A 13928-nucleotide genomic window follows, 5' to 3' on the forward strand; every position below is an offset into this window, starting at 1 on the left:
CCCAATGTCCCCTCTAGAGCTCCCAGACCCCCCTAGGAACTCATATTCCCCCCTTCCATGTCCCCATGTCACCCCATGAGCCCCCCCAAACCCCTCATAGCCCACCCCCCCCCCCCAGGACCCCATGTGTGTGTCCTCTGCCACCTGTGTCCCCATGTCACCCCTGAGCCCCAACCTCCCGCCCCTTCCAGGACCTCACGTTCCCCCCATCCATGTCTCCATGTCACTCCCTGAACCCCCAGACTCCCCCTGGGACCTCATATCCCCCCATTCCCTCTCCCAGGACCCATATCCTCCCCCCTCGAGCACCCATTCCCCCCCGCTGGACCCATGTCCCCCCCCCCCCCCAGACCCCTGCGTCACAGCCGGGGGAAGAAGCCGGATTTTGTGGTTTTTACCCCATTTTTGGGGCCTGCCGCACCCGGTGACTCACCCCCGCACTGGCCGGGGGGGGGACTGGGGGGGCCACCCATGGAGGGATTCCCCCTTTGGGCAGAGGGGGGCTCAATTCGTGCCCCCATCCCAGTGGGAGATGCATGGGGCAGCAGTGACAAGGGGGGGCACAGCCTCCGTCAACCTCTTCACCCCAGAACCAGGAGGGGGGGGGGGTCCCATTTCCTGCCCCCCCAGAGCCCAAGGGTTTGGGCAGGTGCCCAGGGATGGGGGGGGACAGCCCTGTCCCCCCCCCTCTGCTCAATTGCCCAACACTGGGACGTGACACGGGGTTTGCGCAACCCCCACGGGGGGGTTGGGGGGGGATCCGAGGGGGTTGGAATTGCCAGGCTGGAGGGGAGCCAGGGGCTTGGGGGGGGCACCCAGACATTTTAGAGGGGTGGAATTCCCAGGCAGGAGGGGATCCAGGGGTTTGGGGGGGCAAGAATTGAGACGGGGAATTCCCAGGTGGAAGGGGAGCCAGGAGTTGGGGGGGGGGTGGGGGGTGATACAGGTATCCAGGTATGGGGGGTGGAATTTCCAGGTAGGAGAGGAGCTGGGAGTTCGGGGGGGGGAGCACAAATTTTGGGGGAGGGGGGACAGGAGTTGGGATAGGACCCAGACATAGGGGGGACACACCCCGAAACATCCAGGTGGGGAATTCCCATGTGGGAAGTGATCCAGGAGTCAGGGGGGACCCCACAAAGTTGGGGGGGGGGCAAGAATTTGAGGTGTGGGGATGGGACACCCAGGTATTGGGGTGCAGAGGGGACCCAGGTGTCCAGTGGGGGCGGACATTGGTGTCTGGGGTGGGGGGCACACAAATACTGGGGTGCAGGGGGGGACAAGTGTTGTGGAGGGACACCCAGGTACTGGGGTGCAGGAGGACCCAGGTCTCCAGTATGGGGAGATGCTGGTGTCTAGAGTGGGGGGACACCCATGTGTCTGGGGTGGGGGGGACACCCAGATATTGGGATGGGACACCCAGATACTGGGGTAGGGGGGCCCCAAGCATTTAACCCCTCCCTCCCCAGGACCCATGAGAGCTGCACTGAGCTGCTCCGGTCTCAGCTCCAGCCACAGTCTGACACCATTTCCCAGCACTTTAATGGGCGTCAAAGTGGGGGACACACACACGTGCGGGGGGGGACATGAGGGGGTGTCAGAAGCGCTGCTCGGCATCGGGGACACGGGCATCGCGCAGCTCCTGCAGCCGCTGCAGTGCCCAGCGCAGCTCGTGCTCGCCCAGCTGCCGGTTGTCCCGCGTCCGGACGTTGACGGTGCCGTGTGCGCGCTCCCGCTGGCCCACGACTGGGGGGGACACACGGGGGTGGGTGGGGGGCACCCATGGGTGTCGCCCCCAACCCAGGTCACCAACACCCTGCACGTGCAGCCCCCAGCACCCATGGGAGCACCACAGCCCGCCCAAGGCCAGGGGTCCCGGAGGGGGCTCAAAGGGGTCTGGTCCCAAAGCGTGGTCCCAGGGGGTGTTGGGGGGTCCCAGGGGGGTCCTAAAGGGGGTCTCATAAGATCCTGGGGAGTCCCAGGAGAGGTCTCGAAGGGGTCTCATGGAGTTCTTGGGGGGTCCCAGGGCGTTTCCAACAGGGTGGGAGAGGTCCTAAAGGGGTGCCAGGGGGTCCCAGGGTGTTCCCAAGGAGGGGGGCTGTCCCAAAGGAGTGCTGGGGGATCCCAAGGTGTTCCCAAGGGGGAGAAGGGTCCCAGAAGGGTGCCAAGGGGGTGCTGGGGGGTCCCAAGGAGGGGAGAGGTCTCAAAGGGTGCCAAGGGGGTGCCGAGGAGTCCCCAAGGTGGGGGGTCTCAAGGAAGGTCCCAAAGTGGGAATCCCAAGGGGTCCTGGAGGGAGTTCCAAGGGGGGGGGGGGGCGTGTGTCTCAGGAAGGGTCACAAATGGGGTCTTGGGGGGGGGTCCCAAGGTGGGGGCATCCCAAAGGGGTCCCAGGCGGTGCTGGGGTCCCAGGGGGTCTCAAGGCAGGTCCCAAAGTGGGGTCGTCCCAGGGGGGGCTTCCAAGGAGGGGTCCCAAAGGGGGTGTTGGGAGGCATCCCAGGGAGGGTCCCGGGGAGCATTCCCAAGGGGGGGTCTCGGGAGGGATCCCAAAAAGGTCCCCTAAAGGAGGGGGTCTCTTAGGACCCTGAGGAGGTCTCAAGAGGGCATAAGGAGGGGTCCTGAGGGGGTCTCAGGGGGGTCCCAAAGTGAGGACCAAGGGGTCCCAGTGCTCCCAGGTTCTGGGGGGCCATGGGGGTGGGGGGGTTCTGGGGGAACACGGGCTGGACCCCCCACTTACCCAGCTGGAAGTTGTACTGGGCGAGCTGGGCGCGGCGGATCTTCCTGGCCAGGGTGGCCCCCGCGTCCCCATCCAGGTCGGCCAGGATGCCCCCTCCCCGCAGCACTGCCTGCACCTGAGGGGCACCGGGGGTTGTGGGGGGACAGGGGGGCTTTGGGGGGTGGGAAGGGGTATTGGGGGGCAGGGAAGGATGTGGGGAGGTGAAGGGGAAGAGGGGGGCTTTGGGGGGTGTGGGGGATGTTGGGGGGCGGGGAGGATGTGTGGGGATGTGGGAGGACAGGGGGGAATTCGGGAGTGTGGGGGGCTGTTGGGGGGCAGGGGAGGACGTAGAGGAATGTGGGGGGACAGGGGGGCTTTGGGGGGATATTGGGGGGCAGGGGGTGTGGGGGGCAGGGGAGGATGTGTGGGGATGTGGAGGGACAGAGGAGCTTTGGGGGGTGTGGGGGGATGTTGGGGGGCGGGGAGGATGTGTGGGGATGTGGGAGCTTTGGGGGCAGGGGACGGGGGGCTTTGGGGGGATATTGGGGGGCAGGGGAGGATATGTGGGGATGTGGGAGCTTTGGGGGGCATGGGTGTGTGTTAGGGGGCAGGGGTGGATCTGTGGGGATGTGGGGGGACGGGGGAGCTTTGGGGGGATATTGGGGGGCGGGGGTGTGGGGGGCAGCGGAGGATGTGTGGGGATGTGGGAGCTTTGGGGGGCGTGGGGGTGTGTTGGGGGGCAGGGGTGGATCTGTGGGGATGTGGGGGGACGGGGGAATTGGGGAGTGTGGGGGATGTTGAGGGGCAGGGAGGACGTAGAGGAATGTGGGGGGACAGGGGCGCTATGGGGGGATGTTGTGGGGCAGGGGAGGATGTGGGGGGATAGAGAGGTTTTGGGGGTGTGTGAGGGGATGTTGGGGGGCAGGGGAGGATGTGGGGGGATAGAGAGGTTTTGGGGGTGTGTGAGGGGATGTTGGGGGGCAGGGGAGGATGTGGGGGGATACAGGGGCTTTGAGGGGCTGTGATGGGATGTTGGGGGGCAGGGGAGGATGTGGGGGGACAGGGAGGCATTAGGGGGTGTGGGGGGACAGGGGGGCATTGGGGGGTGTTGGGGGGGGCATGGGGCAATGGGGGGGGACATGGGGACACACATGGAGGCATGGGGAAATGGGGGAACACGAGTGTGTGGAGGGATATTGGGGGGTAAGGGGGCATGAGAGGAAATTGGGGGGGAAATGGGGGGACAGGGGGGATGTTTTGGAATATGGGGGAATGGGGGGACATGGGGGGTGTGGGGGGAAGAGGGCATGGAAGGATGGGGGACACACAGGGAGGCTTGGGAATGGGGGGGACATGCGGGGACAGGAGGGAATAGAGGGGCTGTGGAGTCACAGGAGGATGTGGGGGGCTGGAGGGGGGGACCGGGGGGGGATAAGGGGGTCCCGCTCACCTCACGGGCGTACTCCTCGATGTCGGGGGCCTGCGGGATGACCATGGCCTGCAGCGGGGACAGCCAGAGCGGCCTGGGGACAGCGGGGGGGTCACAGCAGGATTCGGGGATTGGGGAGGGGGCAGAGATAGGGGGAGTCCTGGGAATAGGGGGGGGGTCTATTGGACTAGGGGGGAGCCCAGGTATTGGGGGGATGCCTTTGAGATGGAGGAGTGTCCTCAGGATAGGGGGGGTCTCATGGTTTGGGGAGGCTCCCAGGGAATTGGGGAGGGGTGTCCCAGGGACTCGGGGGGTTCCTCAGGATGGGGGGGTCCTCATAGATTACAGAGTACCCCACGTATTGGAGGGGGTCCCCATGATGGAGTCACCCTCAGGATTTGGGGGGGGGTGTCCCCTGAGGGACTGGGGAGGGGACGATTACATTAGGGGGGTGTCCCCAGGGACAGGGGTGTCCCCAGCGATTAGGGGGTGTTCTAGGGATTGGGGGGGTGGCTTTAGGATAGGGGGCTGTCCTCAGGGATTAGGGGGTGTCCCCAGATGGACAGGGTGGGCGGACAGCTGGATTAGGGGGGTGTCCCCAGGGATTGGGGGGTGTCCCTCAGGATGGGGGTGTCTCTGGGATTTGGAGGTGCCCCTCAGTGTTTGGGGTCCCGGACCCTCACCAGCGGCCGCCGCAGCTCTCGGCCAGCACAGCCACCATGCGCTCCACGGAGCCCAGCACTGCCCGGTGGATCAGCACCGGCCGCGCCGCCCCCCCTGTCGCACTGGGGGGGGGACACACCGGGGTCAAAGGGGGTGCAGGGGGGACCCTCACCTCCCTCAGACCAATCCTGACGAACTCCCAAGCCACAATCCTCACCCTGTGGTTCAATATTCCATCCTCCCAGCCCCAATCCTCACCCCAAATTCTGACCCCTCAGCCTCAAACTCTGACCCCCTCATCCCAATCCTCACTCCCGGTCCAATATTCCACCTCCTAGCCCCATATCCTGTCCCCTCAACCCCAAATCCTGATTGTCTCTAACCCCAATCCTGAACCCCAACCCCAAACCTCACCCCCTGGTCCAATATTCTGCCCCCCCCAACCCCAAATTCTGACCCCTTGGTCCCAATCTTGACCCCCGCCCAGCCCAAACCCTCCCCCTCCAAGCCTCAATCCTCAGCCCCTGGTCTAATATTCTACCCCTCAGCCCCAAATCCTGCCCTCCCAGGTCCTAAGTCTCCCACTCCAATCCTCACCCCCTGGTCCAATATTCTGCCCCCCAGCACAAATCCTGCCCCCCCTCTTCCCAAATCCTGCTCCCCCCCTCTTCCTCGTACCTGGCGTACTCCAGCCCGAACCTCTCCGGCATCTGGAAATCCAGCTGGATGGTGCCGCATTGATGCTGCCGGCCCAGGGCATCCTTGATCCGGATATCGATCTAGCGGGAATATTGGGCGGGATGGGGGTGCCAAAGGGTCCCAGTTTGACCCTTCAGGGTCCCCCCACCCCTGCAATCTGTCACCTTGGGGCCGTAGAAGGCGCCGTCACCCGGACTCAGCTCCCAGGGCTGCCCGAAGGCGCGGAGGCTCCGTTCCAGCTGCTGCAGGGACACAAAGTAGGGGACAAGGGACAGGTAGTACAGAGGGGACACGATGGAAGGGAGGGGACAGGATACAAGGGACATGACCCAGGGACAAGGTAGAGACACGATGGAAAGGATGTGATACAGGGACACAAAGCTGGGGACAAGGGACAGGTAGGATGGAGGGGACACGATGCAAGGGATGTGACACGGGACAACATATGGACACGAAGCAGGAGACACAGTGCAGGGGACACAGGACAAAGGGATGTGACACAGGTACACAAAGCAGGGGACAAGGGACAGGTACCATGGAAGGGACACGATTCAAGGGATGTGACAGCAGGGGACAAAGCAGGGGACAAGGGACAGGTATGATGGAGGGGACATGATTCAAGGGACGCAACTCAGGGGACAACGTCGAGATAGGATGCAAAGGACATGATAGAAGGGATGTGACACAAGGACACAGAACAGGGGACAAGGGACAGGTAGGATGGAGGGGACACGATCCAAGGGACGCAACTCGGGACAACGTCGAGATATGATGCAAAGGACATGATAGAAGGGATGTGACACAGGGACACAAAGCAGGGGACAAGGGACAGGTAGGATGGAGGGGACACAATAGAAGGGAGGGGACACGGGACAATGTGTGGACACAAAGCAGGAGACACAGTGCGGGGGACACAGGACAAAGGGATGTGACACTGGAACACAATGCAGGGGACAAAGGACAGGTAGGATGGGGGGGACACGATTCAAGGGCTATGACACCAGGACACAAAGCAGGGGACAAGGGACAGGTAGGATGGAGGGGACACGATTCAAGGGATGTGACTCAGGGGACAACATAGAGACATGATGCAAGGGACACGATGGAAGGGATGTGATACAGGGAGACAAAGCAGGGGACAAGGGACAGGTAGGATGGAGGGGACACAATGCAAGGGATGTGACATGGGACAACATATGGACATGATGCAGGGGACAATGTAGAGACACGATGTAGGGGACAATGTACATGCAAGGGACACGATAGAAAGGATGTGTGACAAAGCAGGGGACGCAGGTAGGATGGAAAGGACATGATGCAGGAGATGTGACATGGGACAATATATGGACACAATGCAGGGGACACGATGGAGATGTGACACAGAAATGACACGACACTGGGGACACAATGCCCAGGGCCCTTCACAAGAGACGTTATGGCCAAGCTGGGACATGGGACACAGGGACAAATCAGTGCAGGGGACAAGGGGACAAAGCTGAAAACCCATGTACAGCACACGGGGACAAAGCTGGGATGCAAAACTAAGGGAACATTGGTGGGTACACAATGGCCTCGTTGGGATTTGGGGACAAAGCTGGGACACGGCACGTGGGACACGATGCGGGGGACACACCAGCAAGGCTGAGGGGACACGTTGGGGACACGGTGGCAAAACTGGGATGTGACGCTGGGGACAGAGCTCGCAGCAGGGCCATGCTCTGTCCCCGTCCCACCTGCTCAGCGCGGTCCCAGGTCTCGGGGTCGCCGAGGAATCCTTCGGGACGCGTGGCCAGGGCCATGCGGAAGGAGAAGCCCAGCACTGCGTAGACTGCCCGGATGAAGTCCAGGCAGGCATCGATCTCACCCTCCAGCTGGGGACGAGAGGTCAGCAGGGGGAAGGTGACAACTTGGGGGCCAGGAGGGGACAGCGGGGACCCTCACCTGCTCCAGCGTGCAGAAGATGTGGGCATCATCCTGCTGGAAGCGCCGCACCCTCGTCAGCCCCGTCAGGGCGCTGGGGTGCTCGTTGCGATGCAGCACCCCGAAATCAGCCAGGCGCAAGGGCAGCTCCCGCCACGACCGCGGCCGGTGGGCGAACATCAGGCTGCAGACAGACAGACAGATGCGTCAGCCGCAGCATCGGCCCCGCTGCCGCGTGTCCCCCCATCCCTCAGCTCACCAATGTGCCGGGCAGTTCATGGGTTTGAGGGAGAGCGTCTCGGTGCCGGCGCTGAAGGAGAAGATGTGGGGGCCGTAGTGCTGCCAGTGCCCCGAGAGCTCCCAGAGCTGCGGGCTGAACACGTTGGGGGTCACCACCTCGCAGAAGCCCCTCGCCCGGTATTCGCTCTGCAGGGATGGGAACATCAGCATTGCCCCATGGCTTCCAGCCCGGGGGGACGTTGGGGGCTGCAAGGTATGGGGCGCAGCGGGGACTGGGGATGCGAGGGGGTATGGGTGCGGTGGGAGGGGTCGCAGGGGATGGGGAGGGGGCAGCAGGGTCTGGGTGTGATGGGGAGGGGGTGCAGTGGGGTGGGGAGGGGGCAACAGGGTCTGGGTGTGATGGGAGGGGTCTGAGGGGATAGGAAGGGGGTGCAGAGGACTGGGGAGGGGGCACCAGGGTCTGGGTGTGATGGGGAAGGGGCACCAGGGTCTGGGTGTGATGGGGAGGGGGCGCAGTGGGGTGGGGAAGGGGCACCAGGGTCTGGGTATGATGGGGAGGGGGGCACAGTGGGGTGGGGAAGGGGCAACAGGGTCTGGGTGAGATGGGAGGGGTCTGAGGGGATAGGAAGGGGTTGCAGAGGACTGGGGAGGGGGCACCAGGGTCTGGGTGTGATGGGGAGGGGGCGCAGTGGGGTGGGGAAGGGGAATGATGGGGTCTTGGTGGGATGGGGAGGGGGTGCGCAGGAGGGCAACAAGGTCTGGGTGAAATGGAAGGAGGTGCAGAAGGGTGGGGAGGGGGCAGAAGGATCTGTGTGCGATGGGGAGGGGGTGCAATGGGGCAGGGAAGGTCAGAGGGGATGGGGTGCACAGGGGGGCGACAAGGTCTGGGTGTGATGGGAGGGGATGCAGAAAGATGGGGATGGGGCAATAGGGTCTGGGTGGGCCGGGGAGGGGGCGCAGAGGGGTGGAGGGCTCGGGGGGGGCCGGGGAGGGGTGCCAATTGCTGCCAAGGGTGAACCAGGGCACCCACAGAATGAGGGAATCGTTCCGGTTGGGAAAGGCCTTTGGAATCATCGAGTCCAACCGTAAACCTGACACCATCATCCCCACCACAGCCCCGGCCGCTCAGTGCCTCCAGGAACCGTGACTCAATCCTTTCCTCCGGCAGCCGGTTCCAGGCCCGACAGCCCTTTCCGTAAAGGAATCTTTCCCAATATCCAAGCCAGCCCTGCCCTGGCACCGAGCTGCAGAGCGACGTCTCCCCTCAGCCTCTGCTTCTCCAGACTAAACAGCCCCAGGGCCCTCACTGCTCCCACAACCCCTGTTCTCCAGCCCCTTCCCAGCTCCTTTCCCTTCTCTGGATGCACTCCAGCCCCTCAAGGTCTTTCTTGGAGTGAGAGGCCAAAACTGAACCCAGGATTCGAGGATCTGAGTCCGGGGGGACGATCCATCCCTGCTCCTGCTGGCCACTGCGTAGCTGATCCCAGCCAGGCTGCTGGTGGGGGTGCACAGCAGGACTGGGGTGCAGCAGGGCGCAAATGTGGGGCCAGAGCAGAGTTGGGGTGCAAATATGGGGCCAGAGCGCAAGGATTTCGGTGCAGGGGGTGCAGCTGTGGGGCCGTACCCTGATGAAGTCAACGAGGGCGTTGTAGACGTGGGCGCCGCGGGGCAGGAAGAAGCAGCTGCCGGGGCTGAGCTTGTGGAAGAAGAAAAGCTCCTGCTCCTGTAGGCGTGTGGGGCGAATGGGCATTATTGGGGTTCGCTAGGCCCCACCCCCCCAGTCCCGTCCCCCCAGTGTGGGGTTCACCTTCCCAATGCGGCGGTGATCCCGCAGCGCGGCCTCATCCTGCGCCCGCTGCCAGTCGGCGAGGTGCTGGGCGCTGGGGAAGGCGACGGCGGCGAGGCGCTGCAGCGAGTGGCGGCTGCTGGGCCCCTGCCAGAAGGCGGCTGAGCTCTGCCGTGGGGCAGGGTTGGGGGGCAGGGATCAGGGTGGGGGTTTGCAGGTGCTGGGGTGTCCTCCCCCAGATCCTGCCCCACAGCTGGACCCACCGTGAGGACACGGAGCGAGGTGATCAACCCCGTGTGCCGGATGAGGGGCCCGCGGCAGAGCTGGAGGAGGGGGCCGCACCTGCGGGACGGATGGATGTGGGGACAAACAGATGGATGTGGGGACAGACGGATGGACGTGGGGACCCCCACCCCTCCATCTCTGCCCCCCATACCTCCTCACCTATAGACGGTGGCCGTTGGGGATGTCACCTCCTCCTGGATCCGCTGCAGCTGGAAGGTGTTGTGCTGGGGACACAGTGGGGAGGGGGCGTCGTGGGGAGGGGGCACAAGGGGAGTGGGGCACGGGGGGGGGGGAATGCGCTGGAGAGTGAGGACACTGGGGAGGGGGACACAATGGGGAGGGGGGACATTGGGGAGGGGGACACTGGGGAGGGGGACACAATGGGGAGGGGGGACACAATGGGGAGGGGGGACACTGGGCAGGGGGACGCAATGGAGAGGTGGGGCACTGGGGAGGAGGACAACATCATGGGGAGGGGACACCCTGGGGAGTGGGGACACAGGGGAGGTGTCCCCAGTGGGGAAGGGAGGGGAGACAGGGGAGGGGACGCAATGGGGAGGGAGGGGACACACAGGAGGGGACACAATGGGGACGGGGCGGGGATGCAATTGGGAAAGTGGGGACACTGGGGAGGGAATGCAATGGGGATGGGGGGACACTGGGGAGGGAGGGGGCACCCAGAAGGGGACCCCGGGGTGTCACCTTGAAGAGCTCCTCCAGCTGCTGCCGCGTGGCCTCGAGGCGCTCGAAGCGGTGGCCTGCGCGGGCGAATGTGGCGCACGCCTCCTCCAACGCCGGCAGCTCCGCGCGCTGCACTGTCCTGCGGGGCAGGGGACAGGTTAGGGACACCGCCACCCCTCGGGAGACCCTGCCCTACGGCCCCCCCATACCTGTCTCCCATGTGGAGATCACAGAAGAAGCCGTCCTCGGTGGCTTCGGCGATGCAGAGCGCGGCTCCATAGAACTGCTCCGCCACCGCTGCCAGGACGCAGGCGCCCGAGCGCCACAAAGCCTGGAAGAACATGGAAGGGACACAGGGGACAAAGTGGGGGGGGGGACGCGGGCTGTGAGAGGAGCAGGAGGTGGCCCCGGTGCTCCGTGTCCCACCCGACTCACCTCCCGTCCCTCTGGTGCTGAGAAGTCGAGGAGCTCCAGGTCGGCGTCACCCGCCAGCGGCCGCTCAAGGTCCTGGAGGGTCCCGTTCACCCGGGCCACCAGCGCTGTCGCTGCCACATCACCCCTGTGAGGACACCGGGGACACTGAGGGGCTGCGGGGACCTCCTGGGGACTCTGAGGACCCTGCAGGAACCACGGGGACCTCATGGGGACAATGGAGACCTTGTGGGGACACCAGAAGAACCATGGGGACAACATGGACCCTGTCAGGACCCTGAAGAGAAAGCGGGGACACTGCAGGGACCTCACAGAGACCCTAAGGGCTGTGACAGGACAACATGGTGACCTTGGTGACACTATGGGAATCCTGTGGGCACCGTGGGAACCCCATAGGGACACAATGTGGACCATTAGGACCTTCTGGGGACCCTGTGAGGACCCTGAGGGGGCACTGGGGACACTGTGGGGACCTTGGGAAGACTTTGAGCACTTGAGGGGACCTTGAGGATCTTGCAGGGACCCCCTGGGGACAACGGGAACCCTGAGGACCTTGTGGCATCCCATGGGGACCCTGATGAGGCACCAGGGACCCCGTTGGGGCAGCACAGGGACTCTGGGGATAGCGTGGGGACAATGGGGACATTGGGGACAACATGGGAACCTCAAGGACCTTGTGGGAGTGCTGTGGGGACAATGGAGACCCTGAGGACCTTGTGGGAACCCTGTGGGAAAAACAGGGACCTCATGGGTACTCCATGTGGACAATGGGGACCCCATGGGGACCGCAAGGACCTTGTGGGAACCCTGTGGGGGCAATGGGGACCCTGCGGGGACACCATGGGGACAACGGGGACCTTGCGGAGATGCCATGGGGACAACAGTGATCCTGAGAGGAGCCTGTGCAGGCCTGTGGGGACACAGTGGGACAATGGGGACCCCGAGGACCTTGCAAGGACTCTGTGGGGACAATGAGGATGCCATGGGGACAACAGGGACCCTGAGGTCCCTGTGGGGACAATGGGGACTCCGAGGAGACCCTGAGTAACTTGTGGGGACCCTGAGGACCTTATGGGGATTCCTTGTGGGAAATAGGGACACCGTGGGACCCATGGGAAGACCCTGAGTACCTGAGGGGACCCCGAGAACATTGTGGGGACCCTGTGGGGACATTTGGGACCCTGAGGAGACATTGGGGACCATGTGAGGACCCCGAGGGGACCCTGAGGAGACATTTGGGACCGTGTGGGGACCCCGAGGGGACAATGGGGATCCCGTAGGGACAACGGGGCCCCCTCGTACCCCAGCTGCGCGGCCACCTGGAGCGGCGTGGTCTGCTGGGCGCGGCCGGGCAGGCACCGCCCCCCGGGCAGGGCGATGCGGATCGGGGCCCCGGGCGGGGGCACCGCGGCGGTACCGGGACCGGGACCGGCCCCGCTCCCATCGCCGTCCCGCAGCCGCTGGAACAGCCGGAGGCGCTCGGGGTCCGGCACGGAGACCTGCAGGGGAGGGCAGGATTAGAGGAGAACGGGAGGAACCGGGGGGGAAACGGGGAGAACGGGGAGGAGTGGGGTCCGAGCGCACCCGGTACCGCCGCGGTGCCCCCGTGAGGAGCCGGCGCGCCGGAAGCATGGTGCGAGGCCCCGCCTCTTCCGGCGCGCGGCTGCCAATCAGAGCGCTGAGCGGGGCGAGAGAACCAATCAGAGCGCGGAGCGGGGCGAGAGAACCAATGAGAGCGCGGGGCGGGAACCAATCGCACCGCGCGGAAGGCCATGAATGAACCCGCCCAGAAGAGAGACGTGAGAACCGCGGCGGGGGAGATAACCAATCAGAGCGCAGGGATGGAAGCGGGGACCAATCACAGCGCGCGGCAGAACCAATCAGAACGCAGGGGCGGGGAATCGATCATAGGGGGATGGGAACCAATCACAGGGGATGGGAATCAATCATAGGGGGATGGGAACCAATCACAGGGGTTGGGAATCAATCATAGAGGGATGGGAACCAATCACAGGGGTTGGGAATCAATCATAGGGGGATGGGAACCAATCACAGGGGATGGGGATCAATCATAGGGGGATGGGAACCAATCACAGGAGTTGGGAATCAATCATAGGGGGATGGGAACCAATCACAGGGGTTGGGAATCAATCAGAGGGGGATGGGAACCAATCACAGGGGTTGGGAATCAATCAGAGGGGGATGGGAACCAATCACAGGGGATGGAATCAATCATAGAGGGATGGGAACCTATCACAGGGGATGGAATCAATCATAGAGGGATGGGAACCAATCACAGGGGTTGGGAATGAATCATAGGGGGATGGGAACCAATCACAGGGGATGGGAATCAATCACAGGGGCTGGAATAAATCATAGGGGGATGGGAACCAATCACAGGGGCTGGAATAAATCATAGGGGGATGGGAACCAATCACAGGGGATGGGAATCAATCATAGGGGGATGGGAACCTATCACAGGGAGTGGGAATCAATCATAGAGGGATGGGAACCTATCACAGGGGATGGGAATCAATCAGAGGGGGATGGGAATCAATCATAGGGGGATGGGAACCAATCACAGGGGATGGGAATCAATCATAGGGGGATGGGAACCAATCACAGGGGATGGGAATCAATCATAGGGGGATGGGAACCAATCACTGGGGCTGGAATCAATCACAGGTGGATGGGGATGAATGAGTTTATGGTGGGGGCGTGTCCTCCATCGAGGGGGCGTGGTCAGGCAGAGCTAACCAATATGAGGGGCGTGGCCAGTTACCTGTAACCAATCGGAAGGGACGGGGCCAATACAATGCCCGACCCCCTCCTTCCCCCAGGCCGCGTTGGTCTCTCCCGGCCCCATTGCTTCCCCGCAGCCCCGGGTGGAACCATTGCCCCAGCGGTGGGGGACGCTGATGCGAGATCCATTCCCCGCATCCCCAGGGGGCTCTGAAACCCCCTCAAGGCGCATAAAGAAAGGAGCCACCACGCTGGTTTTTTTAAGTTTTATGTAGATATTTAACCCTACACCTTTATCAAACAGATATGATGGGTCCTAGCAACTAAAAAAAAAAAAAAAC

At 63.5% G+C, this 13928-nt stretch overlaps 1 protein-coding gene across 1 annotated transcript; it reads right to left on the bottom strand.

Moving 5' to 3' along the window:
- Positions 1-1528: 1528 nt before the first annotated feature.
- On the bottom strand, positions 1529-12477 carry TARS2 (threonyl-tRNA synthetase 2, mitochondrial). Its single transcript, XM_054050624.1, has 18 exons — positions 12430-12477; positions 12148-12344; positions 10849-10972; positions 10623-10744; positions 10435-10552; positions 9892-9956; positions 9711-9789; positions 9469-9615; positions 9286-9384; positions 7681-7847; positions 7443-7605; positions 7235-7372; positions 5666-5743; positions 5481-5581; positions 4823-4924; positions 4161-4233; positions 2732-2846; positions 1529-1743 (listed from the first exon to the last, which is right to left on the bottom strand). Exons 1-18 carry the CDS (start codon positions 12475-12477, stop codon positions 1595-1597), a joined length of 2085 nt encoding a protein of 694 aa, XP_053906599.1. The 3' UTR covers positions 1529-1594.
- Between the last annotated feature and the right edge of the window lie 1451 nt (positions 12478-13928).

This window comes from Cuculus canorus, chromosome 28 (genome assembly GCF_017976375.1).
Source record: "Cuculus canorus isolate bCucCan1 chromosome 28, bCucCan1.pri, whole genome shotgun sequence".
NCBI lineage: Eukaryota > Metazoa > Chordata > Aves > Cuculiformes > Cuculidae > Cuculus > Cuculus canorus.

Coding starts and splice junctions, on each gene's coding strand:
- TARS2 (XM_054050624.1), bottom strand. CDS start 12,477: ATGCTTCCGGCGCGCCGGCTCCTCACGGGGGCACCGCGGCGGTACCGG. Junction 7,373..7,442: donor TCTTCTGCACGCTGGAGCAG/GTGAGGGTCCCC, acceptor TCTCGTCCCCAG/CTGGAGGGTGAGATCGATGC. Junction 5,582..5,665: donor GCGCCTTCTACGGCCCCAAG/GTGACAGATTGC, acceptor TATTCCCGCTAG/ATCGATATCCGGATCAAGGA.